Source organism: Ctenopharyngodon idella, chromosome 22, assembly GCF_019924925.1.
Source record: "Ctenopharyngodon idella isolate HZGC_01 chromosome 22, HZGC01, whole genome shotgun sequence".
NCBI lineage: Eukaryota > Metazoa > Chordata > Actinopteri > Cypriniformes > Xenocyprididae > Ctenopharyngodon > Ctenopharyngodon idella.
The window spans coordinates 12,525,013-12,552,096 of NC_067241.1; the positions used below are offsets into that span (position 1 = coordinate 12,525,013).

At 41.3% G+C, this 27,084-nt stretch overlaps 1 protein-coding gene across 3 annotated transcripts in view; it reads left to right on the forward strand.

Moving 5' to 3' along the window:
* vwa5b1 (von Willebrand factor A domain containing 5B1) overlaps window positions 1-23,036 on the forward strand; it is a 48,100-nt gene extending 25,064 nt beyond the window's left edge. For 2 of the 3 annotated variants that reach the window (XM_051880889.1, XM_051880890.1), the window contains 10 exons: window positions 850-1,051; window positions 1,259-1,458; window positions 11,255-11,459; window positions 13,803-14,093; window positions 14,230-14,367; window positions 14,553-14,684; window positions 16,527-16,601; window positions 16,795-16,864; window positions 17,958-18,084; window positions 19,553-23,036. In XM_051880889.1, the coding sequence (XP_051736849.1) occupies window positions 850-1,051; window positions 1,259-1,458; window positions 11,255-11,459; window positions 13,803-14,093; window positions 14,230-14,367; window positions 14,553-14,684; window positions 16,527-16,601; window positions 16,795-16,864; window positions 17,958-18,084; window positions 19,553-20,236 (2,124 nt within the window). In that variant the 3' untranslated portion in view covers window positions 20,237-23,036. The remainder of the gene's footprint in view (window positions 1-849; window positions 1,052-1,258; window positions 1,459-11,254; window positions 11,460-13,802; window positions 14,094-14,229; window positions 14,368-14,552; window positions 14,685-16,526; window positions 16,602-16,794; window positions 16,865-17,957; window positions 18,085-19,552) is intronic. The other variant, XM_051880891.1, reaches the window with a different exon arrangement.
* The last annotated feature ends 4,048 nt before the right edge of the window (window positions 23,037-27,084 follow it).

A 27,084-nucleotide genomic window follows, 5' to 3' on the forward strand; every position in this document is an offset into this window, starting at 1 on the left:
AATATTATTTTTTTGAAACTATACTCTATTTTGATATATTATAATAACAAATATACACTAAAAACACAGCAACAGTTAATCTGTAATTATTATACTATATTTTTATATTATTAATAATATACACAAATAATTAGAACAGACAATTATTATTATTATTTAGATAATATTATTATTTTAAAATATACAACATATGAATATATTATTTATAATATGAAATATAAACTAAAAACAAAGCAATGTTTAATCTGTAATTATTATACTATATTTTATACTACTATTAATAGTAATAATAATAATTAGTATTATTATTTCTCTTGTTTTTATAATATTATTATTTTAAAATATACTGTATTTTGATATATCAAATATACACAAAACAGATTATTATTATTATTTAGATAAATAATAGTTATTTTAAAATATACTAAATTTTGATATATTATAATTTTAAATATACAATAAAAACCCAGCAACGATTAATCTGTAATTATTATACTAAATATTTATACTACTATTAATAATACTTAATAATAATTAAAATAATTAACATTTTCATTATTATTTTGATAATATTGTTATTTTAAAATATACTGTATTTTGATATAATATTAATATACACAAAGCATTATTATTATTTAATTGTATATTTTAAAATAATAATATTATCTAAGTGTTGATATATTATAATATGAAATATACAAAATGAAAATATAGATTTTTGTATATAAGTATTTTATATATAATTATTATTATAGTTTTTTGCATATAATGTTTGTTAACGTAAATATAGATTTTAGGCCGAAACAAAAAGCTCCCACCTTCTAAAACATATTTTCTGTGTTGTAACAGGACAAACGGAGACGATACAGCATGATGCGTTCCAACGAGTCCGCCAGTTCCGTGTTCTATCACTCTCAAGAGGAGGATGCTGGGAAGTTTTACTGTGACGGTCAGGGGCCACACAGGGACAATCAAGTCGGCTCGCTGTTTGACAGTTGCCAGGAGACCACGTCTGAGAGCAGTCCTATTGCCACAGAGCAAGACATTATGGGTAAAGTACAGCATGGAGTAAACATGTTTCATACAAGTAGTCCTTACGACTTGAGTGTTACAGAATTTTTGGGTGAACTATTCCTTAAAATCTCCTGATGAAAGAGAACGAAGGAGTAAAGTTTTCTTCATGAAGTCAGCAAACTACTATATAAGAGTGGAAATGAAAAAGAAAATGAGCTAAATGATTTTTTTTTTTTTCCCACAGGAACTGACACAAGCACCTCTCCGAGAAGACGTGCTTATAGCACCAATCAGATCGTAGATTACAACCCAGTGAAGAAGGCCTACACCCCCAGTGACCCCAGCTCAGTGGTGGGGAAAAACCCTCTTAGACGAGCAAAAGTCCAGGAGCTCATCGGTCAGACTCATCCTGACTATGGAGCTCAGTGGAAAATGGACTACCAGGTAGGCAAATGTTTTTAACAAAAATACCACCACAAAAACAACTGGACTAACTAATATAAATATATGAGAGGCGGCTCTCTGTGATTCCTGACCTTAAGTATCCAATTCCAGAATTGGAATCGATTTTCGATTCCCAAGCCTACCGATTACGACAAACTGATTCACTAAAATCCACATATTCCACATATTGGGACGAGGATGTTTATGAACTGAGTCACTAAAATGAATCAGATTTCCAACCCTAGATTTGAGAGAGAGGACCATTTAGGACAAAACGATTCACTAGAATGAATCAGATTTCCCAACACTTCATTAAAAAAAGAGAGAACTTTTTAGGATGAACTGATTCACTAGAATGAATTAGACTTTACAACACCACATATGAAAGAGAAAACCATTTAGGATGAACTGATTCACTTAAATCATACTGACTTTCCAATTCCACATATTAGAGCGAGCACTGTTTAGGATGAACTGAATCACTAGAATGAATCAGTTCCCTTTCAGTCGGTCACGTTCGACGTATGTCAGTAGTGACCGACGAATTGGGATATCGCTAGAGAGCCCTATCAGCTTCGAGTGAACTACAACAGGCCAATGAAGTTGGCGTGCGATATTTGCATAATGCGCACCGCCCCCGCCAGGTGGTATAAATAGGGGAGCAGATGCAATCGCACTCTGTCTTTCGCTTCGGAGCCAACCTGTGTGTTCCTGCTGTTAGTCTGAGAGTGACTTCGCAAGCCTTTGAAGAGCTTTTGTTCTACAGTGCTGGCTTTATGGCACCTTACAGCGAGGCCGCGAGCTTCCCAGAGTGAGCTTCTCGAGCTGTTATACAGCTCTCAACTGCTGTTTTCACAGCATTATTTGCCCCGTTGGTTTGCGATTTGGGCCGGTTCCTCTGTGTGTGTGACTCAGGGAGTGAAAAGTGTACCTGCAGTCACATCGCGGCTGTTCCCTGTGTGCTTCGGCACAAAGAACAAGAGCTTCTAAAAGAGCTTCACAGACAGACACTGCGTCTTTTTCAAGACGTCATTCTGTCTGTGCGTTTCTGGAGGCGGTCGTTTCCTATCCTCACTGACGGCCACAATCACTTTCTCTCATGTCTGCTTAGCGTGCTGAGACTGTGTTTGTGGGTGGTTCATATTCTCTTGTAAAAAAAAGAGAGCATGCCCACGTCGGCGCGTTGTTCGTCTTGCCTTTCTCGTAAGGGCTTGAGCGCTCAGCGCGCCGTGTGCCGTCGAGCTGCCGGCTGACAGCGCGCGTTGCCATGGCAACCCAGCGCGTTGTTCGGCGCTCTAGATGCGTGGTCGAGACTCGAGTGCCTCAAACGAGGTGGAGTCCCCTCACCTATTCCCCGATCTAGTTTCTCTTTCTGAATCAGAAAAGTACTACTTTTGGTGAATAAGCCAGGGTGACCAGAGGATCACAGTGGGGCATTACCTGCCGAGCCAATCTCCGTGGGCCCCCCACTCCTCTAGCGCATCGCAAACATGCTGTGACTGTGTTCGTGGGTGGTTTATGTTTGGTAAAAACATGGCCACGTCGGCGCTCAGCGCCATGTGTCGTTCAGTTAGACGACCACGTTCACTCTCTCACATGGCTGGTAGCTTCTGGGTGGATTGCTGGTCCTTCTCATGGGGGACCTAGCATCTTAGTCAGGGCTCCAGCAGAGGATCAGATGTCGACTGCTACATTGGAGAGAGGGTTGTTGGGCTCTGGACATGAAGATGAGGCTGAGCGTCCCACGGTTGTGATGTGCTCATGCTGAATCAGATTCAGAGTTAACGACTATGCTTTCCCGGGCCCCTGGGGGCGTGGTGTGACGCGTACTCGCCTTGCCCCGCCCCCTGTCTTAGCCTGGACGTGCATGAAAAACTTGGCAGTTTAGAAGCCTTTCTTGGTGCCAAATATGGAACACCAAAAGGGTCATATCTGCATTAAGTTTTTTCTCTCTCACTACCCTCTGTGGTGGGGTGGCAGTGCTACGGGCACACCACCTCTGCCCTGCATGGGTCTTGGCCCCCGGCAAGTCTGTGGAAGGCCAAAGCACTCATTGCATATGGGTAGTTCTGAGTCGGGGTTGAGCTACGCATGATGCAAGTCATAGCGCAGGCCCCTGGCCAGACAATGTCTACCATGGTGGTCCGGAAACACCCCTGGCTAGCCTTGCAGAGGTGTGTCATCGTCTAAGTACGCTTTCTCGATGCTCTCATCTCACAAGCTGGCCTAAAATCCAGCCCGCTCAGCCCGCAGCCAAGCCACTTGGCTAGCGAGAAGCGGTCCTGGAGAAACTGGTGACCTGGAGCTGAGGTAAACAGTTCTTCGGGAGACGATGCCCGCATCGCTCCCTCCCCGGAGGAGGGCCGGGTGGAGAATTTTGGTTTGTTCCGCCGCTGGCTCTCCGGAGACCAGCGGTGCCCACGGAGTAGAACTGTTTTCTGACCCTCCAGGTCCCAAGAGGGCGCGGCTGGCAGTGCGCGAGGCCCCACCTCGCCACTCTCAGCCCCCTCTCACTTCGCCAGCAGGTCCCAGTGTGTTGGTTGAGGCCGCCTCCCATGTGCCGTCTCCCATTCACACTGCCACCTTGCAGAGTCTGACCACACTACGGGCCGCTATGCCGTCCGAGTCAGGTCCAGCACTCTACCTCGCTGCCCCACGCCCGGTACGTCTGTGGTCCATTTGGTCCTGCTGGTTCGGTGTCTGGAAGCCTGGCTAGCGCTTTCCAGCCCGTCCCGCTGGCTCAATTGTACCATCAGACTCGGCTATGCGATTCAGTTCGCCCGGCGTCCCCCGGTGTTCAGGGGTGTCCATTACACTCGTGTGTCCCTGGACAATGCACCTGTTCTCTGGGCGGAGATTGCTGTCCTCCTGGCGAAGGATGCAGTCGAGCCGGTCCCTCCAGCCGATTTGAAGTCAGGGTTCTCCAGCCCCTACTTCATTGTACCCAAGAAGGGCGGTGGGCTACGGCCAATCCTGGATCTGCGTGTCCTGAATCGGTCCCTTCTCAGGCTGCCGTTCAAGATGCTTATGCAGAAGTGCATTTTCAAATGCATCCGTCCCCAGGATTGGTTTGCAGCGATCGACCTGAAGGACGCGTACTTTCATGTCTCGATTCTGCCTCGTCACAGACTCCTACGGTTTGCGTTCGAGGGTCGGGCATATCAGTACAAAGTCCTACCCTTCGGGCTGGCCCTGTCGCCCCGCGTCTTTACGAAGGTTGCGGAGGCGGCCATTGTTCCGCTCAAGGAACAGGGCGTTCGCATCTCAACAACCTCGACGACTGGCTCATCCTGGCCAGCTCGTGGGAGCAGTTGTGCGAACACAGGGACATGGTGTTAGCTCACCTCAGTCGGTTGGGTCTTCGGGTCAACTGGGACAAGAGCAAACTCTCCCCCAGGCAGAGGATCTCTTATCTCAGTAGGGAACTGGATTCGGTCGCCTGGACCGCGCGCCTCTCCGAGGAGCGCGTCCAGTCAGTGTTGACCTGCCTGAGTACGCTCAAGCGCAGGACGGCGGCCCCACTGAAACTCTTTCAGAGGCTCCTGGGGCATATGGCATCCGCAGCCGCAGTCATGCCGCTCGGATTGCTTCATATGAGGCCGCTTCAACACTGGCTCCGCGGCCGGGTCCCGAGATGGGCGTGGCAGCGCGGTACGTTCCGTGTCCCCGTGACACCGAACTGCCGTCGCACCCTCACCAAGTGGTCAGACTCTTCGTTCCTGCGGGCTGGAGTTCCCCTCGAACAAGTGTCCAGGCATGCTGTGGTCCACACAGATGCCTCTGCCACGGTGTGGGGGGCCACGTACAACGGGCATGCAGCATCGGGTCTGTGGACGGGGCCCCAACTGCATTGGCATATCAATTGCCTCGAGTTGCTAGCAGTACGTCTTGCACTGGGCCGCTTCCAGGAGCTGTTGACAGACAAGCACGTACTGGTCCGCTCGGACAACACTGCGGCCGTTGCGTACATCAACCATCAGGGTGGTCTACGCTCCCGCCGTATGTCGCAACTCGCCCGCCATCTCTTGCTATGGAGTCAGAAGCATCTGAGGTCGCTTCGTGCCATTCACGCCCCAGGCGTGCTCAACCGTGCAGCCGACGAGCTCTCACGGCAGCCTCCGCTTCCGGGCGAATGGCGACTCCGTCCCCAGGTGGTCCAGCTGATCTGGCAGCGCTTTGGCGAGGCACAGATAGATCTGTTCGCCTCCCGGAGACTGCCCACTGCCAGTTCTATTCCCTGACCGGCGGCACGCTCGGCATGGATGCCCTGGCAATCAGCTGGCCCCGGGGCCTACGCAAATATGCGTTTCCCCCAGTGAGCCTTCTCGCACAGCTCCTGTGCAAAGTCAGGGAGGACGAGGAGCAGGTCTTGTTAGTGGCTCCATACTGGCCCACTCGGACCTGGTTCTCGGACCTTACGCTCCTCGCGACAGCACCTCCCTGGCCCATTCCTCTGAGGAAGGACCTCCTGACTCAGAGACGGGGCACCCTCTGGCACCCGCGTCCCCACCTGTGGAAACTCCATGTGTGGTCCCTGGACGGGACGCGGAGGTTCTGAGTGATCTCCCGCAAGCGGTCGCAGACACCATCACTTCCGCTAGAGCTCCTTCTACGAGGAACCTCTATGCGCTGAAGTGGAACCTATTCGTCGAATGGTGTTCCTCTCAACCAGAGCGAGAGGACCCCCGATCATGTTCGGTCAGAACCGTGCTTTCCTTTCTGCAAGAGGGCCTGGAGCGAAGGCTGTCTCCCTCCACCCTCAAGGTGTATGTTGCCGCTGTCGCCGCACATCACTATGCAGTTGATGGTAAATCGTTAGGGAAGCACGATCTGATCGTCAGGTTCTTGAGGGGGGCGAGGAGAAAAAAAAAAGCTAATCCTCCCTGGCCCCCCTCTGTACCCTCTTGGGATCTGACCCTGGTTCTTACATCTCTCCGGGGTCGTCCCTTCGAGCCTTTGCAATCAGTCGAGTTAAAAGTACTGTCCTAAAGACCGTCCTCCTGGTTGCATTGGCCTCGCTCAAGAGGGTAGGGGACCTGCACGCATTTTCGGTTGACGAATCGTGCCTGGAATTCGGGCCCGGTGACTCTCACGTTATCCTGAGACCCCGGCCTGGATATGTGCCCAAGGTTCCTACCACTCCCTTTCGAGATCAGGTAGTGAACCTGCAAGCGCTGCCTTCGGAGGAGGCAGACCCAGCCCTAGCTTTGCTCTCTCCCGTCCACGCTCTGCGCCTGTACGTGGACAGAACGCGAAGCTTTAGGACCTCAGATCAGCTCTTTGTCTGTTACGGAGGCCAGCAGAAGGGAAAGGCTGTCTCCAAGCAGAGGATGGCCCACTGGATAGTGGACGCCATCGCCCTGGCGTATGAGTCCCAGGGCGTGCCTTGCCCGCTTAGGTTGAGAGCCCACTACACCAGAGGAGTGGCCTCTTCCTGGGCGCTGGCGCACGGCTCCTCGCTGACAGATATCTGTAGAGCTGCGGGCTGGGCGACACCTAACACGTTCGCTAGATTCTATAGCCTTCGTGTAGAACCGGTATCTTCCCGTGTACTCGCTTCCACCAGCCGGTAGACGCGAAGAGCCCGTTCTAGTGTCGGCTTGCAATGCCACTCCCGCCCCCTGGGCCGGATACGTGCATCCTTTTTACTCCAGTCGAGTTCCCCGCTTGGCGAACCCTGTCGAGTTCCTCCGCCTCCCCCTTCGGCTCGGACATTGCGGAGTGTCTGATGCCAGGCCAAACCTCCGTCACCGACGTTGACGTTTGGCTGGGTTCCACATGTCGTGACCCCTCCACGTGAGCGGTCCCATGTGTGTATTTGTCCACGGTCAACTCCCTACGGCGAGCCCGTGTCTTTCCCTAGCAGAGCCAGCTCTGCTGTCACCTGTCAGATGAGTCTCCCCCCTACCCAGGTGGAGCCATCCCAGGGACTCCATATGCGTACTGCCCACGGCCAGTCCATATGTGTACTCTCCACGTAAATTCCTCCCCTACAGGTGGGTAGTGGTCTCCGCAGCGTCCCCTACGGGTTCGCTTCCCCAGTGTAGTCTAGTTTACTTAGTGGGTATATCGGAACAGCAGTAGACTCTCTCGGCGTAAGCTCGCCCCCTTCCCCGTCCCACTGGTGCGCCGGGTGGCTAGAGCTTGCGCTGGGCACTGGAAGGGGTTCATACTGTGGCGCTTTATTTGGGATCCCAATTCGTCGGTCACTACTGACGTACGTCGAACGTGACCGACTGAAAGGGAACGTCTCGGTTACGTATGTAACCCTCGTTCCCTGAAGGAGGGAACGGAGACGTACGTCCCGTCGCCACAGTTGCTGTACCCTCGCTGTAGTGCAGACTAGGTTGTCTCCTCAGCGAAAAACAGAGTGCGATTGCATCTGCTCCCCTATTTATACCACCTGGCGGGGGCGGTGCGCATTATGCAAATATCGCACGCCAAATTCATTGGCCTGTTGTAGTTCACTCGAAGCTGATAGGGCTCTCTAGCGATATCCCAATTCGTCGGTCACTACTGACGTACGTCTCCGTTCCCTCCTTCAGGGAACGAGGGTTACATACGTAACCGAGACGATTTCCAACACTACATTTGAGAGATGGGACCATTTAGGATGAAACAATTCACTAGAATGAATCGAATTTCCCAACACTTCATTAAAAAGAGAGAGAACTGTTTAGGATGAACTGATTCACTAGAATGAACAGCCCTACAAATGAAAGAGAAAACCATTTAGGATTAATTGATTATTTGACTTTTCAATACCACATATAGAAGAGAAAACTGTTTAGGATGAAATTGTAATTTATAAACATATTATGCCTATTTTATGAGTTATCATATAATCAGTGTTGGAGAAAGTTACTTTTAAAAGTAATGCATTGTAATATTGTGTTACTCCCTAAAAAAGTAACTAATTGTGTTAGTTACTTTTTATGGAAAGTAATGCATTATGTTTTGCAATACTTTTATGTTACTTTTGCATTACCTGCGCTGGGCTTGCTTGTTTGTTTTTTAATAACAACAACAAAAAAAGTTCTATTTTTGGCAAATGTGATGTTTAAGTCATTTTGTTACAAATTTAGTAATGCAAAGTAATGCATTACTTGCATTACTTTACTTGCAAAGTAATGCGTTACTTTACTAGTTACTTGAAAAAGTGATCCGATTACATTATTTGTAATGCGTTACCCTAACACTGCTTATAATACACATCCTGAGTATGCAATAAACATTATACTTGTAAATGATCAGAAGACATCTGTATCTGTAATCTCCTTTGTGCATGTATGTTTTGACACAAAGCAGATGGCTTCTGTTTAGGAAGTAGTTGTTTTCTTTAGAAGAAATATCTGTAGGCAGCCATCGCCATGCCATCTGCTGTAGCCGAAGCATCTGCTATGATATAAGAAGAGCTCCATGGATTCATCTGTTCGGTCTGAAGGGTTATTTGAACTCATTTCTGAGCTCAGTGATGAGAATGTAATTCATAATTCAATCTTCTTACCGCCACATCCACACAAATAGAATTTAGATGGCACAGCCAGTGGAAGATGAATTACAGTTCCCTGGACATTTAAGCAATGGAAGAATGTTTTCTAAAAAATGAGTTTCAGGTGGACACTTTTGTGATGTGCACCCACACACTGAAATATAAATACACCTTTGGAGTGCAGTGGGAGAAAAAAAGGTTGTCGCCCGTCACAAAAGAAGTGCCAGTGTTTGAACATGGCTGAAATAATGAGGCCAAAAATATCCCTGACCTAGAGACAAATTAGTATGTAATCAAGACTACAACAGAGAGGTGTGCATCCTTTGTGACTCATAATGATGGCCGTACTCATTTCATGCATGACAATTGAGCTGAATGGCTAAGGAAAACCTTTTCGATTCACAGCAGGCCTTTTTAGGAGACTTAAAGATGCTTGTATGCTTCATGCATGTCCGCATTCCTAATAGACTACAGTACTACAGTTATAAATAATAATATAAAAAAAAAAAATAAATAAATAATAATATAAAATATTTATTATTGCTTCTATTTCATGACATTGTGTTTCATATTCAGTGAGTTCGGTGATACTCTCGCATTGCCGACACCCTCCCAAGAGACATATTGAACGACCAGCCACTTACGTCTGTCGTCCGTGGTACAATTAGTTCTGACAACTGTGACAAAACCCTTGATGGCCATGATAAAATTTCCAGTATCACACTCTCTGAATGGGGAGAAGATATCAATAGTCCAGGCAACACTTTGCACTGTAAGCAATTGGCAATGGAAATTTTATCAAAAAGGGAGTAAGAAATATTACAGATTAGCTACGGCAATAACAAGAGTCCTTGAATTCCCTTTAATGGATGCAATAATGACTTTAATGGTCCTTATTAGCTCTTCAGCAGGCATCAATTTTTCATGATCCAAATTGCTGTTAGACCCAGGTGAACAGAGAGCCACGGCTATAGGAGCTGGCATGGCTACGGCATCTAAAAGAATCATTGTGTTCATAAACTCCTTCTAAACAAGGTGGAATAAATTAGATTTCCTTTTGCTATGTGCTGCCTTTATGCTGGAAATTACCGGGGGAAACTGCATGCTCAACGTGAGCATAGGGACACAGTTGGACTTGTTAGCATTAGCGCCACTACTTTGGCATTGTGATATTTTCCATAAACTCAAGAAACATACAAAACAGCTGTTTTGATTGACCTCTGGACCTGAATGCAGTACATAGCTGTCATAATGCTAAGTAAAAAAATAAAAAAATAAAAAATATTTAGTTGTATATTTATTGTTATTAATTTAATATTTATTTTTAAATATTTTTTTAAATGTAAATATTAAATATTTTATTTTAAAGTTTTTTTTTCAAGTCAAAATATAATTATTTAATATTTAAATATTATTATTAAAATGTTAACATATTAAAATAATATTTATTTATTTGTTATTATTATCAAATTATTATTTAAATATTTTTTAACAATCTTTATTTAAATATGGTAACATTTAAATATTTAAATTGTTTATGTACATGATAAATACATATAGGTTATATACCTATATTTATAATTAAGTTTTGATGACTGGTAAATGTTTGATTTTATAAATGTATATTCTATTTGTGTGTGTGTCTGCGCATTTACAAAGTAACATTAATAAAGATTGTTGTACTTTTCCCAAGAAATTTACGGTAACACTTTACTTAAAGCCTTTATATATAATGTATTACAAAAGTATTTTTAATGCATTAATTATGCCTTGTAATGCACCTTAAAATTGTATGGTCTCCTGGTCTCCATTGTAACCAGTTATAATACAGTTTAATTCATTGAACTCAACTTTAGAAAGTATAATGCATTAAAACACGACGAATAACCAATTTCAGATGCAACATGGAATCTGCTAATATTATAATGCATTTTAACTTTAGTTACAATTATTTATGAAAAAATATAATGCATTATACATAAAGGCTTTAAGTAAAGTGTTACCAAATTAACATTTGTGCACAAATGCACACAGCTCTGCTAGCATTACATGCACTCTTAAAGGGAAGGCACACTTCAAGAGACATTTGAGTGCTCTTAAAGGGTTAAATATTTCCCATAACCTTACACTGTGACTTTGAGTTATTGCTAGATGATGATCTAAATCTTAAAAATAAATAAATACTTCAGTTAAGCAGTTATAACAGTTTTGGATATTTTGGTTCCATTAAAGTACAGTGACCTTGGCAAGATGACCGCAGAGTGAACAAAAGGACTAATGAACTGTTGCTCATTTCTCCAAAAGCCACAGTTGGCCAGCCTGTGTGCCACGTCTTCAAGAGGACGTCCCATACCTGCTCACAAACCTCCAGTGCAGCAACAAGAGGGTCTCCAGGGGGAGTCGAAGGCAGATCAGACCCACCATGGCCCCTCTGCACAGGGCCCTGTGGTGGAAGACGGCTCCAGGTCTTCAACAGACAGCCCTTCTCTAGGCAGCACCGGCGATGCGGGTTAGTCCTTCACTACAGTCCTCAAGTGCAAGAACAAAGACGTCAATTTCTGATGCATATTAATCTTAGCGCTGCTTGGGCTCAGAGTTAAGATGGCTTTTAACACTGTAATTTAAATACCCATAATCAGCTGCACAGTGTGTGGGTGTAGAGGCACTTAACATATACAGTGAGCGCTGACTGACTGAGAAACTACTCATGAATCAGCTAATCAGTTGTAGTTGTAAAAGCCGTTCTCTCTCTATTTTGTTCTGAAAAACCCCCCACCAAAAACATTGCTATAGTGTAGTTTTAATAATAGAGTAATTTTTCATACTTTGAACTGCTTTAACAATTTTTCATCAGCTAGATATCGCTCCTTGTGAATCTTTGTGAAGAGTGAAAACTCACCCACAAGCCGATGGAGATAATATCAGTCTGTCCGTTGAAGGTCATATACTGTGGATGACTGTAAACACTTAAACTCCAAGGATTCAAACCTGGTACATGCATGGAATTTTCAAGAGATCACTATAAAATGATTTTTAGAAATTTTAACAGGAAAGATAATGGAAAAGTTATAGAAATTCTCAACACTTCTCAAGCTTTTGCACCCCATCCAGATGTTTTTTAAAGCATGAACATAAGCCAAAAATGGCGTTTGAAAAGAGTGATGTACCTTAATTATGTTTCCCGACTTAGTCAACTAGCCGTTTATGCCCGGTACGCATTGTACGATTTTGGGCTGTCCCAGTCGAAAGATGACCAACCGTGGTGAATTCTGTGCTCCTAATGGTAGTCCTACGTAGTACAGTGAGAGAGGTTCAAAGATGGCCGTTCTCACGGTCTTGGCGACCAAAGATAGCCTGTGATAATTTTCTGACAGTGATCATCTCACAGTGTGTTTGCTGCTATGACCTACATCTACTGAAGATCCGTTTAAATCCGCTCTGATAGATAGATCCGTTTAGATCCGCTCTGATAGATAGATCCGTTTAGATCCGCTCTGATGGATAGATCCGTTTAGATCCGCTCTGATGGATAGATCCGTTTAGATCTACTCTGATGGACAACAAAGTTGAGTAGAGTCATCCCTGGATGGAGCTCTGGATAGAGTTAGTCCAGGAAGATTTGTCTGTAAGGGTACTGTTTAAATGCACAGCTACCTGACAAATATAAATATTTTTACAGTTATCCCTCCAGTGTGAGGAAGATCCATTTAGATCCGCTCTGATGGATAGATCCGTTTAGATCCGCTCTGGCGGAAAACAAAATTGAGTTAGCCCTGGTGGCTACAAATATTCTGACTGAAACTCCATCCAGATAGGGATATTCTCTGTTTTTACTGTTATTTTTATTTCTTATGCATTCCAATTTTATTCTTGTGTGTTTGTTTCCTCTTTATGTAAAGCACTTTGAATTACCTTTGTGTATGAAATGTGCTATATAAATAAAATTGCCTTGTCTTGCCTTACTGATTAGCCAATAAAAATGATTTGTAATGATCTTATAGGATTGCTGAAATTGCACAGTCTGTAGCAGGCATTAGGCCCAATCCTGTTCCTGGACATCTACCTTGCTTGAAAGTTCAGCTCTAACCCTGATCAAATACAACTGAACCAGCTAATTAAGATCCTCAAGAGCAGTGTTTCTCAACCACATTCCTGGAGGCCCACCAACACTGCACATTTTGCATGTCTCCTTAATTAAACACACCTGATTAGGGTTATCAGCTCATTAGTAGTGACTCAAAGATCTAAAATGGGTGTGTCAGACAAAGGAGACATGCAAAATGTGCAGTGTTGGTGGGCCTCCAGGAATGTGGTTGAGAACCACTGCTCAAGAACACTTGATAATTACAGACAGGTGTGTTGGATCAGGGTTGGATCTGAACTCTGAAGGTAGTAGGTAGGTAGGTAGATCTCCAGGAAAAGGATTGGGTACCCATGGTTTAGACCAGGGGTGGGGAACGTTGATCCTGGAGGGCCATTGTCCTGCAGAGTTTAGCTCCAACCCTAATTAAACACACGTAAAGCTAATCAAGGTCTTCAGGATTATTAAAGTTACAGGCAGGTGAGTGTTTTTTTTCAGGGTTGGAGCTAAACTCTGCAGGACAATTGCCCTCTAGGATCAGCGTTCCCCACCACTGGTTTAGACAAATCACCAATTAGTCGATTTTGAGAATATTCATCCAAAACATCCACTAGCCAGACATAGAGCAACAAGCGCAGCAAGCAATGCTTTATTTGAACAGTTTTAACGTAAGCTCATTTAAGTTATTGAGCTCAACTAATTGTTTTATGATGTTTTTAATCAAGGAATTCATATGTTAGTTCTCTGAATCTTATATTTAATGTCGAACAGATGGATACACACATCAGCTTTGCGAAGTCGAAACACCCCAAGATCCTCACGCACCAGAATTCAAGGCCAGTCACGGAAAGGGAGATTGCAAAGCAGTCGTGTCAGGACTGCTGTGTGGGAAACCCATGAAATGGGAGGTGATCTTTGACATTCAACCTTTTCTAAAAGGTCGAGAGCGGGAGGAAAAAGTTCACGAGGACCTGTGGAACGAAACCTTTCATCACTTGGCAGGACGCTCCATTATTAAAGACTTTGAACATATGGCGGACAAAGAGTGTGAGATTGAGCATGGTGAGGAAGTGGACTCTTAAATACCAGTTTGTCATTTAGCTGATAACCTTTTATAGTTTGTGGGATTTCAATGTCCAATGATCCAAAAATTACTTGCATATCTGACTAAATCCCTCAACTATGCCATTTGTTGTAGGTTCTGGAAGAAGGTACCAGCTTTACGCCATCCACACGAGCAAAGCCTGCAACATCTTGAGCAAATACACAGCGTTTGTACCTATCGATCTGGACAGCAATGAATACTTACCCACCTACGTTGAGTACAGCCACCCTGGTAAGTCAGTCTTCTAATTCATCTGAGCTTACAAGGCCTGGCTGTTGCAATCGTTACATCAAAGATACTGTTCTCAAGAAGATGAAAACAAGGAGAGCGCAGGGAAACAGATGAAGCAGTCGCTTCTGGCTTAAGCATACAATTAGATTATGGTAATGACTCTTTGTATATTTGTTTATCTCCAGGGGAGGATCATAAACGAAGTTCGCACTGCAGTTCTCGTTCCGGCAGCAGGAAGACCCGTGGCTACTCTGTAGGTCTGGGTCGGTCACAGTCAGGAGGTTTGTCTGGGCAAGATGATGCAGCATTATCCTACAGTAAGATTGAAGACAAAATACAGACTATTGGGCTCATTTAAGTATGAGGAATAAATGACATATCAATATCACAGGATCAAACCATGGAATAGGAAATATGGTCAAAAGTTATGAAATTTGGCACACTTATTGAGGAGAGTCTCAACTTTTATCATACCCAATTTGGGGCCTCTATTTTAAACTCTGTAGTGCAACCAACAGGTCGAAGTTCATATATATTTTGTCTCATAATTTAACCAGTCATTAGACTTTGGGTCAGATAATCTTGAAAATATGTTGGAATAGTGATGAAAAGACTTTTGATATATCAAACTGCTTAATGCATTAACAGATTTGATGGTGAGGATGCCAACCAAACAGGAAGTGAGGATGTAGTTTTCCAGTGCTTTGATCTATTGAAACGAAACGTACACTGGTAAAAAATCCTGTGTTAAAAACAACCCTAGTTGGGTTGAAAATGGACAAACCCAGCGATTGTGTTGTTTTAACCCAATGTTTTATTTAACTCAACTATTGTTTAAAAATGACTATATGGTTGACTTAAAATAATCCCAAGAGGTTGGAAATTAAAAAGCAGACACATAATTACTAGAGGTAACAATAATAATCAAAAGGTGAACATTTATTAATTTAATAAATATTTATTGTTCAATTATTATTCATTAAACTTATTAATAAATGTTTATTTATTAAACATATGAATAAATGTTAATTTACAACATATTTTGGGTTCATTTTAGGCAAGCAATACAGTAATTTTTAAACAATAGTTGAGTTAAATAAAACTACCCAGCAGGTTGGGCAAACATTTAACCCAATCGCTGGGTCAAAATGACCCAATTGCTGGGTTTGTCCATTTTCAACCCAACTTGGGTTGTTTTTAACCCAGCATTTTTTAGAGTGTAATAATTGTCATTGCCACCATGCTGAGGTACCCAAGCAGTTTGTTGACAGTGCTACTGGTCATTTGGTCAGTTTAAAAATACTTTGGGATAACTAAAATTTGTCACATTTTGAATGTCTACCACATGCTTTTTGGGAATTTTGAACAGATTCACATACTATATATATATAATTTTTTTTTTTTTTACAGTCCTCATTAAAGCTGGGTGCACACTGTGTGATCTATAGTAGTCCTTGTTGCTTGTCAGTATGAACATGATCCCCATGTCACACTGTGGGATCTCAGCTGTCCTATATGTCAGACTGTACGACAGTCAAGACGCGTTAAAAACGGACGCGCGCTTGAAAACTTGTCCGGAGTTTTACATCATCAACCCATACATTCGATGACTGTGAGCTGCATTACACGCGGGACTGAAATGGTGGCTAACAAAGAAATCTCTAGCATTAATTTTGATCACAGCTTATCTTGAAAAACGAAGACAATTTGACGTTTGTAGTAGAAGTCACACTGCAGCACTGTACACCAAATGTTCTGACGCTGCCAGAATTTCGTCTGAGGTAAAATTTGATCACAACGGTCATTAATCGGCTGTCGGTGAACATGTCAAACTAGCGATCAAAGACTACAGATTTTTGCCTAGGATTCTAGGAATCTTTTAGGATTCTCAAAATTTGTCTCAGACGACCAAATCGTGGCCAAAATTGCACAGTGTTAACACACTGTCAAACACACTGTCAAATCTTCACCAAAGATCCACTTTTGCATAAAGACACAGAACAATGTATGTATGTGTCATGGTTCTGATAATACCATTTCAATTTGGTGAACGTTTGGTCAAAATATACGCTATACTGTTCAAAAGTCTGGGGCCAGTAACAAATTTTTTCAGTGCTTTTCAGGTTGTCTGCTCCTTAAAACTCTACTTTGATCTACAGATGTAGACGATGGATCCCAGTCCCCCAGCAAAACTCCCTCCTCCTCCAGTTGGGAACGATGTAGCTCTTCTGAAGGTACTTTTGTCAAACAAACACAGCAGCATTAATCACTCAAGCCTGTTGCTACTGAATTCATTAGTAGAATTTGACCTAGAGAAACATGTGTGAGTTTATTAAGTGCTGTTTGCCTTGGAGTGCAGTGTATTTGTTTGTGTGTGCATGTTGGGCAATAGAAATGATCAAAATATCAACCTGCTCTCTCTTTCAGCCTCTCAAAGGAGTCCGTCGGTGACCTCCGACCACTCGCAGAGATCAGTCGAGAGCCTTTTCTCTGCCAGGTGGGTGTAGATAGAGTGAACGAAGTGGGGAAAGCAAACCACGTCCACAAATCAAGTTTTACAATTACAAACACTGTAATTCACAGAACACAAATGAATAATTCAGCAGTTTGCATCACTCCTGCGCTATTGTTTTAAATCATGCGTCGAATTTGCATTTTGATTGCTTTTGGTATTCTGTTGGGTGCATGTAATGAGTTCAGCTCTCACAGAAGACAGACATTCATTAGTCATTAAAAAAAATTAAAGACAGGAGATGTGTAGACTGACAGCACAACTAAGTTCTGCACAGGTATTTAGCCTCTTTTAACAAATCATTTCACCGTTATAGTTGGATGTGAAGTGCTTTCTTGCAATTAAATGACTCTGTGTGACAATTATCTTTAGGCAATGAGTGTTTGTTTTATTGACGTCAAAGGTTTCGCTATTAGCACTTTCCTTTTAAAAAATTAGCCTTCTTGAGTTTAAGTGAATGTATGAGGTGAAGAATACTCCAGCCCGAAGAAGTGTGAAAATTAGAGGATGTTAGTCACACACACTCGGTTTCAGTTTTAATTAGTGCTTGGCATTAAGAAACGTTGACATCAACAACCTCTAACCTTTAGGGTAAAGTTGTGGAGGTGGGTTTCTGGTTGTGATGTCACAAAATACTGTAGGTTTACCCCATGAATATTAATTAGGATATGCAAGAAATAGTTTTATAAATGCTTTGATAAATAAATAGTTTATGTAATATATTAATCTTTGATAACTTAATTTGATTTCAATTGGTTCAAATCCGGCCTGGATCGTATCCTGCAATCTGGATCGTATAATACAAATCAAATTTGGTAATCTAGACACCAAAATAAACACTTCCCTTTCGTGTCTGGAATCTCTTTCCCAGTTTTACCTCTCGCTGTCACTTGAAATGTCAGCCGAACTAATGACCAAAGCGTGAGGAGCGGCGCTATCACGGATGTCTACACGCCTCGCAAATTAATGAATGTGAAGGGGCACATTTCACCAAGAAAAAGCACTTTAGACGTGTCTGTGCATGTAATGATGATAGTGAGGCACCAGAGTAAAAGGTGTTGTTTCTTTTTGATTCTAGCAAGCTGAGCCTGAGCAGGACGCGTCTGCTGACGAAAGCGGCCAGGGGATTCATGAGCCGGTCACAGAGCAAAATCAGCAACTCAGTGGGCGAGAGCGAAAATGACAACAAGGACTACATCCCTCTGGTTTCTGTCGCCATATTCTGCTTTCAGGGTGTTAATGCTCTGTGGTTTTAGTAGAACTTGCATTTAAACTCAACAACATGAAATTAAAATTGAACCATATACCTTTTTAATGGATGGATTTATATTATATTATATTATATACACCGATCAAGCATAACATTATGACCACCTTCCTAATATTGTGTTGGTCCCCCTTTTCCTGCCAAAACAGCCCTGACCCATCAAGGCATGGACTCCACTAGACCCCTGAAGGTGTGCTGTGGTATCTGGCACCAAGATGTTAGTAGATGATCCTTTAAGTCCTGTTAGTTGTGAGGTGGGGCCTACATGGATCGGACTTGTTTGTTCAGCACATCCCACAGATGCTCGATTGGATTGAGATCTGGGGAATTTGGAGGCCAAGTCAACACCTCAAACTCGTTGTTGTGCTCCTCAAACCATTCCTGAACCATTTTTGCTTTGTGGCAGGGTGCATTATCCTGCTGAAAGAGGCCACAACCACAGTTTCCATGAAAGGGTGTACATGGTCTGCAACAATGCTTAGGTAGGTGGTACGTGTCAAAGTAACATCCACATGGATGGCAGGACCAAAGGTTTCCCAGCAGAACATTGCCCAAAGCATCACACTGCCTCTGCCGGCTTGCCTTCTTCACATAGTGCATCCTGGTGCCACCACAATTTAGCCATCACAATTTGGCCCTTGTCAAACTCGCTCAAATCCTTAATCTAAAACATCAACTTTGAGGACAAAATGTTCACTTGGTGTCTAATATATCCCACCAACTAACAGGTGCCGTGATGAAGAGATAATCAGTGTTATTCACTTAACCTGTCAGTGGTCATAATGTTATGCCTGATCGGTGTATAACAAATTATACATTTATATAATATAAATATATTTCATATAAATGTAATCTAAATTTATATATTATATTTAATATAATATAAATATAAAATTTAATTTAAATATAAAAAATATGAGTATAAATGTTATATATATCATTGCGAAAATAAAATGGGTTGCAAATAACAGTTCTTGTTGACTTTAAAAGGTCAACGTAACAAAATGTCTGACAAACTTCAGCTGGTAATGACGTCATTGAGTGTATTGCGTCCACTTGCCTCCATAAATAGCCGGTCAATACTCACCTTGCAAACAAAGGCAGGAGTCTTTACATATAGTGGGTAATAGATCTGGTGACATTTAAAAAGCACCGATCAATATCTCATGATCGCTAGGTCTGGTTAAATGAGATGTTCTATTTGCGTAGAATATATATGGGTCATGGGAATTACTGAAAGTAAACGGTGATGAGGCGTAACAAAATCAGTAGAGCGTATTTTTGAGGCTAATGTAATTGACAATGCTTAAAGACCTTAAATGGCTCCTTAAAGTTCCGTCTCTGAGCTTGCTTTATATGTTTAACCACTGATTAAATAGACAAAGCATTTCTACTTCCTGTTGCAGGTGTCATTGCAGCTGTCCTGTGGGGCGTTCATGTTGGACAGTGCCTTGTGTGACGCCATCAGCGTGCCCATGGACAAGCTGAAGTGGACGTCACCCTTCACCAGCCACAGAATCAGCCTTACCCACGTGTCCCACTCCAGCTCCCGGCGCTCCGAGAGCCTGGAGGTCCACCGTGGCTCCTCACCTCCTCCAAAAGACTCAGACTTGAACTCTGAATGTGAGGAGCTGATTTCCCGCACGTCCTCATCCTCTTTCCAGGCCCGAAGCCCTCGGATGGAGGGCGAGCCCTCGCTGCTGGGCAGCTTCTCGTCGATGTCGACCGAAGCCCCGCCCTCGCCCATCAACTCATTGTATGACAGCGGACGGGGGTCTGAGTCTGAAATTGCAGAGATGCCCCTGTCTGGTTCGCCTGGGAGCCTGCAAAGGGCCGTGCAAGACCCGGAGGGGATGGTGTGGGCCACTGCAGTAGCTCTGGCCTGGCTGGAACACAGCTCAGCCAGTTATTTCATAGAGTGGGAGCTGATCGCAGCCAAAGCAAGCATGTGGCTAAATGAACAGATCATCCCAGAGGGCCGAGACCTGGCGTCGGTCAAAGCCGCAGCCAATCAACTCTTCATAATCCTCAGACACTGGGACGAAAACCTGCAGCTCAACATGCTCTGCTACAACCCCAACAGCATGTGAGTCCTTATAGGGTAGGGACTAAACTTCAAACTATGCTAAACGAAAGTTTTACTCTCCTTGATTTGTTTTAATGTTTATTGTGTGGGTTTTGTTTTAGTTTTATGAATAGAAATCGTATTTCATTACCATCCACCCAAAGGCCAGAAACATACTTTTGCGCAGGTACGTAGATGCTAATGTATTGCAAGCTTCCTATTGTGCATATGTAACTTGCGTTCTTGCGTTAATGTGGCAGTAACAAACCTGTAAAAGACTGTATCCACCTCAGAGTAAAGCCCGGTTCACAGCGACTAAGTGACATGATCCCATTTATTTCACTGGAGAGCTGGCAGTTTCTGGCGACACGAGCAATAGTGACCAGCAACTTGGAAAATTATGTTTAACTTTATGCAAATATAGAGCGACTTTCGAGAACGACAGCCAATAGGAGTGAAGTCAGATGGGGAAGTTAATTTTAGCAGTCAGCAACTGCTCCCTATAATTTATAGCCACGATGGCAAAGAGCACTTGCTGTTTCTCGTTAATCTTTAATATTAAGCATTTTATGTACGGCTGCACGATTTATCGCACTATACGAAAAATAGCATTAAACTTAAACGCGATTATCACTTAAATGTGATACTTAATGCGATTATGAAATCACAAAGGCTGCGATTGTTTTTTTTGTTTTTTTTGCACAGCTTGTCAATGAAGTATGGCTCCAAATGTTAATCCATCTGAAAGCACTGCGAGTTTGAGTCACTTATAATGTACATTTGAAAAAACAACACGTGTCAAACATCTTTCCAAACATGAGAAGCATTTATTAACATCTTGTCCAACAAAAGACAACATTTAATAACATGTTTTTACTCCAAACTCACTTCATAATGACAGTTGAGCATCTCTCTGTGAGATGATGTGGCTTCTTACACAGAATAAGGCAGTCGTGTGTTTATTAGCCATGTGTAATCAATCAAAGCATTTCAATCTTCGGCAACTGATTCGTGGAATACCATTTGTAAATGTCATTCACAAGCATTACTAAGCAACCAGTAGCGGGAACGCCCACTAGCCGAGTTTTATTTAAATTTACAAACATATGTTTTTAAAGGGGGGGTATCACACACAGTTTCTGCCAATCTCATGTTAATCTCATGTTAATCTTGAGTACCTATAGAGTAGTAGTGCATCCTTCATATCTCCAAAAAGTCTTTAGTTTCATCATATTTATAAAAGATAGATATGCTGTACCGAGTCTTTCCAAAAACAGCCGAGCGCCTGGAGGCATGGCGTATGAGCGGAGCTAAAGAGTGACAAGCACGCACAGCTTTTGCGTAGCGATCGTCTGCAAGCCATTAATGGTCAGCTAAACAAATGTATTTAAACACACACAATACACAATCGCATTATCCCTGGATAACTTTTGAATCACTATAATGAATATAGCGTATAGTGAATGATGAATAATGAATTTATGAATTCACTACGTTCGTGTTGTTTACATTATATGCACTTAGGCGCCTATTGCCAACAAAACAGACATTTGAAGCAGTTTTACTCACCACCTGCAGGTCCGACTCATGACCAGGATCATTATCGCTGTGACCGCTCCATGTTTCAATTTCAAACGATCTGTAAATCCAGTGTAGAACTGGGCCTTGTTTATAAAACCATAAGCACCGATCCTGAGGGCTCGAGCAGCCATGGAAAAACACGAGATATTCTCCATTCATTTTAACCAATAAAAAAGTGATTGCAACTATCAGTTTCTATGGTTATTTTAATAACAAATATCAAGAGCGCATCAATGTAATGCGTGAGCACAAAACTCTCAGCTCCACTTAACGCTGGGTTCTTTGGGAAGCAAGGTTATCTTTCCCTCACAACCAAAAACACACTTATTTGGTGACATTGTTGATTTCGTGAAGTCCTGTGCAGCGCTGCCGACGACTTCCATAAAGCCGAACGAAGCACATTGATGGGCATGCTCTTACTCTCTCGCTCTGGTCGACGTGTGCACGCGCTCTTCCGGGAGAAGTGCCCGTACAAGGAATTCCGACCTTCTTGACGTCACACAGGCACATACTCGAAAAAAGACTGCGAAGTTCATGAGGATTTGGAACAGTATTTTTGGCACAGAAATACTCCGTCATTCGTCCAACTCGTGTTTTGAAACTTTGGCCATGTTTAGCATGAGAATCCAACTCTTTAACAGTGTAAATAAGTCATGAAATAGCATTATACCCCCCCCTTTAATAGTTTTAGCTTTAGTTAAACCCTGTTGCAACCAGTGTTGAGTGTAATTAATTACTAAGTAATCTAATTACGGTAATGTAATTACTTTCCCCTTGAAAAAGTAAAGTAAAGGATTACTCTTAATTTTTCTGTAATGTAATTACAATTTCTTCTGATGTAATTGCATGAAATACTGTATAGACTATAGAACAATTCTATATAAAACAATAGTGGATTTAACATCAAAATGTAATGTTAATGTATGTTTTTAATGTAACCTCCTTTTAAATACTTCGGTCAGTTCAAGAATAATTTATGCAATTGTATATTGTTTATTCTAAAAAAATCAATAGTGTAGTTTCGTGTCTGTCCTTGTATTGTTCAACTGGTTGAAGTTGATATGGGATTTAGAAAGTAATTAGTAATAAGTAATCCAATACTTTTTAGAGATTAATTAATACAGTAATCTAATTACACTGTTTAAGATGTAATTAGCAGCTAGTAATTAAAGGGATAGTTCACCCAAAAATGAAAATTCTGTCATCATTTACTCCCCCTTAAGTTGTTCCAAACCTGTATAAAAAGGAAGATATTTGCTGAACACAAAGGAAGATATTTGGAAGAATGTTTGTTACCAAGCAGATCTCGCCCCCCCATTGACTACCATAGTAGGAAAAAAAATACAATGGCAGTCAAATGGGGGGTGAGATCTGCTTGGTTACAAACATTCTTCCAAATATCTTCCTTTGTGTTCAGCAGAACAAAGAAATTCATACAGGTTTGGAACAACGTGAGGGGGGTAAATGATGACAGAATTGCCATTTTTGGGTGAACTAACCCAAACTTACCCAACACTGGTTTATCTTACAGTCACAATTGTAAGATAAAAAGGCACAATCACAAATATAAAGTCACAAATGTGAGGAAAAAGTCACAGTTACTTTTATTATTTTTTTATTCTGAGGTGAAAATGGGTTTGCGTACTGTACATACTTAAGTAATCGACGGGGATATTGTTTCCTTTTAATATTTGTGCCATTCATTCAATCGCAGTCCTATCGAAGGAAATAATGGGAATAGTAAATAGCTGCAGTGTTGGCAATGCAACCCATACTTGTTGAATTCTGAACTGACATTTCAAAACCATGAAATCCAGTTTGCATACTGTAGCTAAAAGTGTTTGCGTTCACATATTTGCGTAGAGTATATTTCGGGCCTGCACCACCCAAAAAATTTGCATGTCTCTGCATTTTTTTGTCTGTAAAATGGAGAGATTGGTTGTTTTTTTTTAGCTTGTCTCTGAAATAATAATGTGCATTTGGTTTAATGAACTGTCTGGTTGCTGCTTTGGAAGATTTTGTACCATAAACATTAATCGTACGAAGCCTTATAGTGACTTTGGTTCATTAGTTGATGTGGTTGACTGCTACTGTATATGTGGCATTTTAGGCTGTTTTAGCTATCAGAGGATCCAGTGACTTGATTAACACCATCGGTATAAGATGCAGTTCCATGTAAAACAACATACAATGTACATTAGTTTGCCTTTATGATCATTAAAGATGTCAAATCGTGGCTGGAACGACACTTTCTATTGCTGTAAGTACTCTCCAGTCTTAAGTGCCTAACCCTGGACTGTTTCTGGACTGTTGACATGATCGTTGTACTGTTACTGCAATGCGTAAGCTAATTGATTCTTTTTTCATTTGTTATTACTTTGCTGATTATATTTATTGCTGTATATGTATAATTATAGTATTTTTTTTTTTTTTTTTTTTGACGTCAGTTGAAAAATTATACAGAAAAGTATAATAGAGTGGCTGTAAATATATGTCAAAAAAGTAGCCTAAATAAGAAAATACAAAGCTAACATTCTCTGGTTATAACGCACCGGTTTATTTTATTATTATATGTATTACTCCTCAGGTATTGCTCTTGAGAACTGTTGTCTATGTAGATGCATGAGTGGTTTGTGGAAAGATCTTTAATCTCAAGATTTCTTTACTGATTGAACCTCTCCCATGCGCTTGTGACGGTGGCAGCTGGTTTGTGAAAAGTGCATTTCGTCAATCAAGTGTACTTTGTACTTAAGTGTGGAATTCTGTTCAAGTCGTGCGTAAATTCTAGTGCAAATCTGGACTGTGTAACTGCATGTAATAAAGTTTACTGGATGAAAAAATGGGTCTCGTTTTGCCATGTCTATTTCCACTAAAATGCAAAACATTAAAAACATAATATTGCATAATTTCTGGCTGCGTTCACACTGACAGTATGAAGGCCCATTTCCGCCACATATGAAAAAAAATCGTGCTTTTGTAAATCATAATTATTATGATTCGTGTCATAATTTAAACCTTCTCATAATTCAAACTTTTCATGTCATAATTATGACAGTCAGTTTTGACTCATGTCACAATAATGACTTTTTAGGTCATAATTTAAACGATTGAATGTTATAATTTCATCTTTTTATGTCAATTTCAACTTTTCATCTCATAAATATGACATTTTGACTTTTTAATGTCATAATCTCGACTTTTTGTCAATTATGACTTTAAGTCATAATTTCAACCTTTCATCTTATAATTATGACTTAGTATGTCAATCTCGACTTTTTATCTCATAAATATGAGTTACAGTATGTCATAATTTTGAATTTTGTCAGTTATGACTGTAGTTCAGAATTTCGGCTTTTTAATGTCATTGAAAAGATTCATTTAAAATTTTCATCTCATAATTGACTGACATAATTTTGACTTATGTCAATTATAACTTTTTAGGTCATAATTTAAACTTTTGAATGTTATAATTTCATCTTTTTATGTCAATTTCAACTTTTCATCTCATAAATATGACTTAGTATGTCATAATTTCAACTTTTATGTCAATTATGACTTTAGGTCATAATTTTACCTTTTGAATGTCATAATTTCAACTTTTTATGTCATAATTTCAACTTTTGTCAATTATGACTTTTTAGGTCATAATTTTGACTTTTGAATGTTATAATTTCATCTTTTTATGTCATAATTTCAACTTTTCATCTCATAAATATAACTTAGTATGTCATAATTTCAACTTTTATGTCAATTATGACTTTTTAGGTCATAATTTTATCTTTTTAATGTTATAATTTCCACTTTTTATGTCATTATTGACTTAAGTCATACTTTCAACTTTTCATCTCATAAATATGACTTAGTATGTCATAAATTTGACTTTTTTTTCACCAAAGCATAATTTTTTTCCCCTCATGTGGCAGAAATGGGCTTTCACAGTGTTGCACATTTGCAATGAGCTTTTTTCCTTTTTGTTGTGCCTCTAACCTCACCAAAGGCAATACTTTTAGCAGCCAGTAGATGTTGCACCACACTTTCAAAATCAAGAAAGAAAGGGGGCTGTTTTTGTCAGAATGTCGCATTTACAAACCATACAACAGCTTGTTTCTATTCTGTGCTCTCGCTCTCTCTCAGAAATGCTTTGTATAGTTTAAGCTTATTAGTCAGGCATTCATCAGGGAATTACACTGCAACTATAGCTGTCATCATGTTTGTGTAACTCAAAACAATGAAATCTAGCGTCTCTTTGTTACTCACGAAATCTCTTTTATGACATGCCAATGTCTGTCCTGCAGCACACGCCACGCTTTAATTATATCAGTTACCACTCAGTGGGGTAAAAATGGCTTCAGGCACAAAGTCAGCATCAAAGAGAGGATTATGATAGTATGCTTTTGATGATGCTATAATGCACAATTACAAGAGAGAAAGAGACAACAGTGCAAGAGTTGAGCAGGCTGCTAATTAGGGTTATTTAAAAGAAATACCAGAACCAAATGATTTTCATGACATTCGGTACCAATACGTTTGCATGTTTCATCCAATATGGACAGAACACTGTGCTAAAATACTCTGACAGTTTTTCTTGGATTCGGCAGTATAGTGCTGCTAATGAATCTAATGGTGACGCAGCACAAGAAATTGTTGTATGTCATAAACCCTGTAAAGCCTGACATACAGTATGAAAAATCTATTTTTTATTGGCAGTTTATTGAACCTTTTAAACGAACTATAACCACACGTACCACAACCTGAAGGTGGACATTTTTACAGTTACTAAAAGGCCTTTTACTTGCTAAAAAAGTATAAACTGTCAATCAAATGACAGAAGGCATGTACTGGATTGTGTACAACAAGTTTTTCAGCAAAGATTTGATCATGTTGATCATTTAGAAAGTCATGTATCAAATATAATACAGCTTTATAAGGTAAAATGTTACCAAGATGTGATAAATTATCCTTCAAGTACTAAAAGAGTGGTTAATGTAATGCTTAAGGAATCACAAGTATCATCCAGTAAGCTCAGGAGCTTCCCTTCAAAATTAACTTGTATTTCCTTACTATTTTCCCCTCTACAGGGTATTTTCGCATGCAGTGTCTCGAACCTGCTGTGTCATGTAATGAGACCTGTAGTTGGTTGTGCGTGAGGACTGAGGAAATGTAATTATGCTAATGTCTAGACTATTCTAGCATACACGCTAATGGTAAGCCATTATGATTGTGAATGCAAGGCTGAGAGAAAACCATAGTCACTGTAAGAGACAATCAGCCTACAATGACCACAAAGAACTG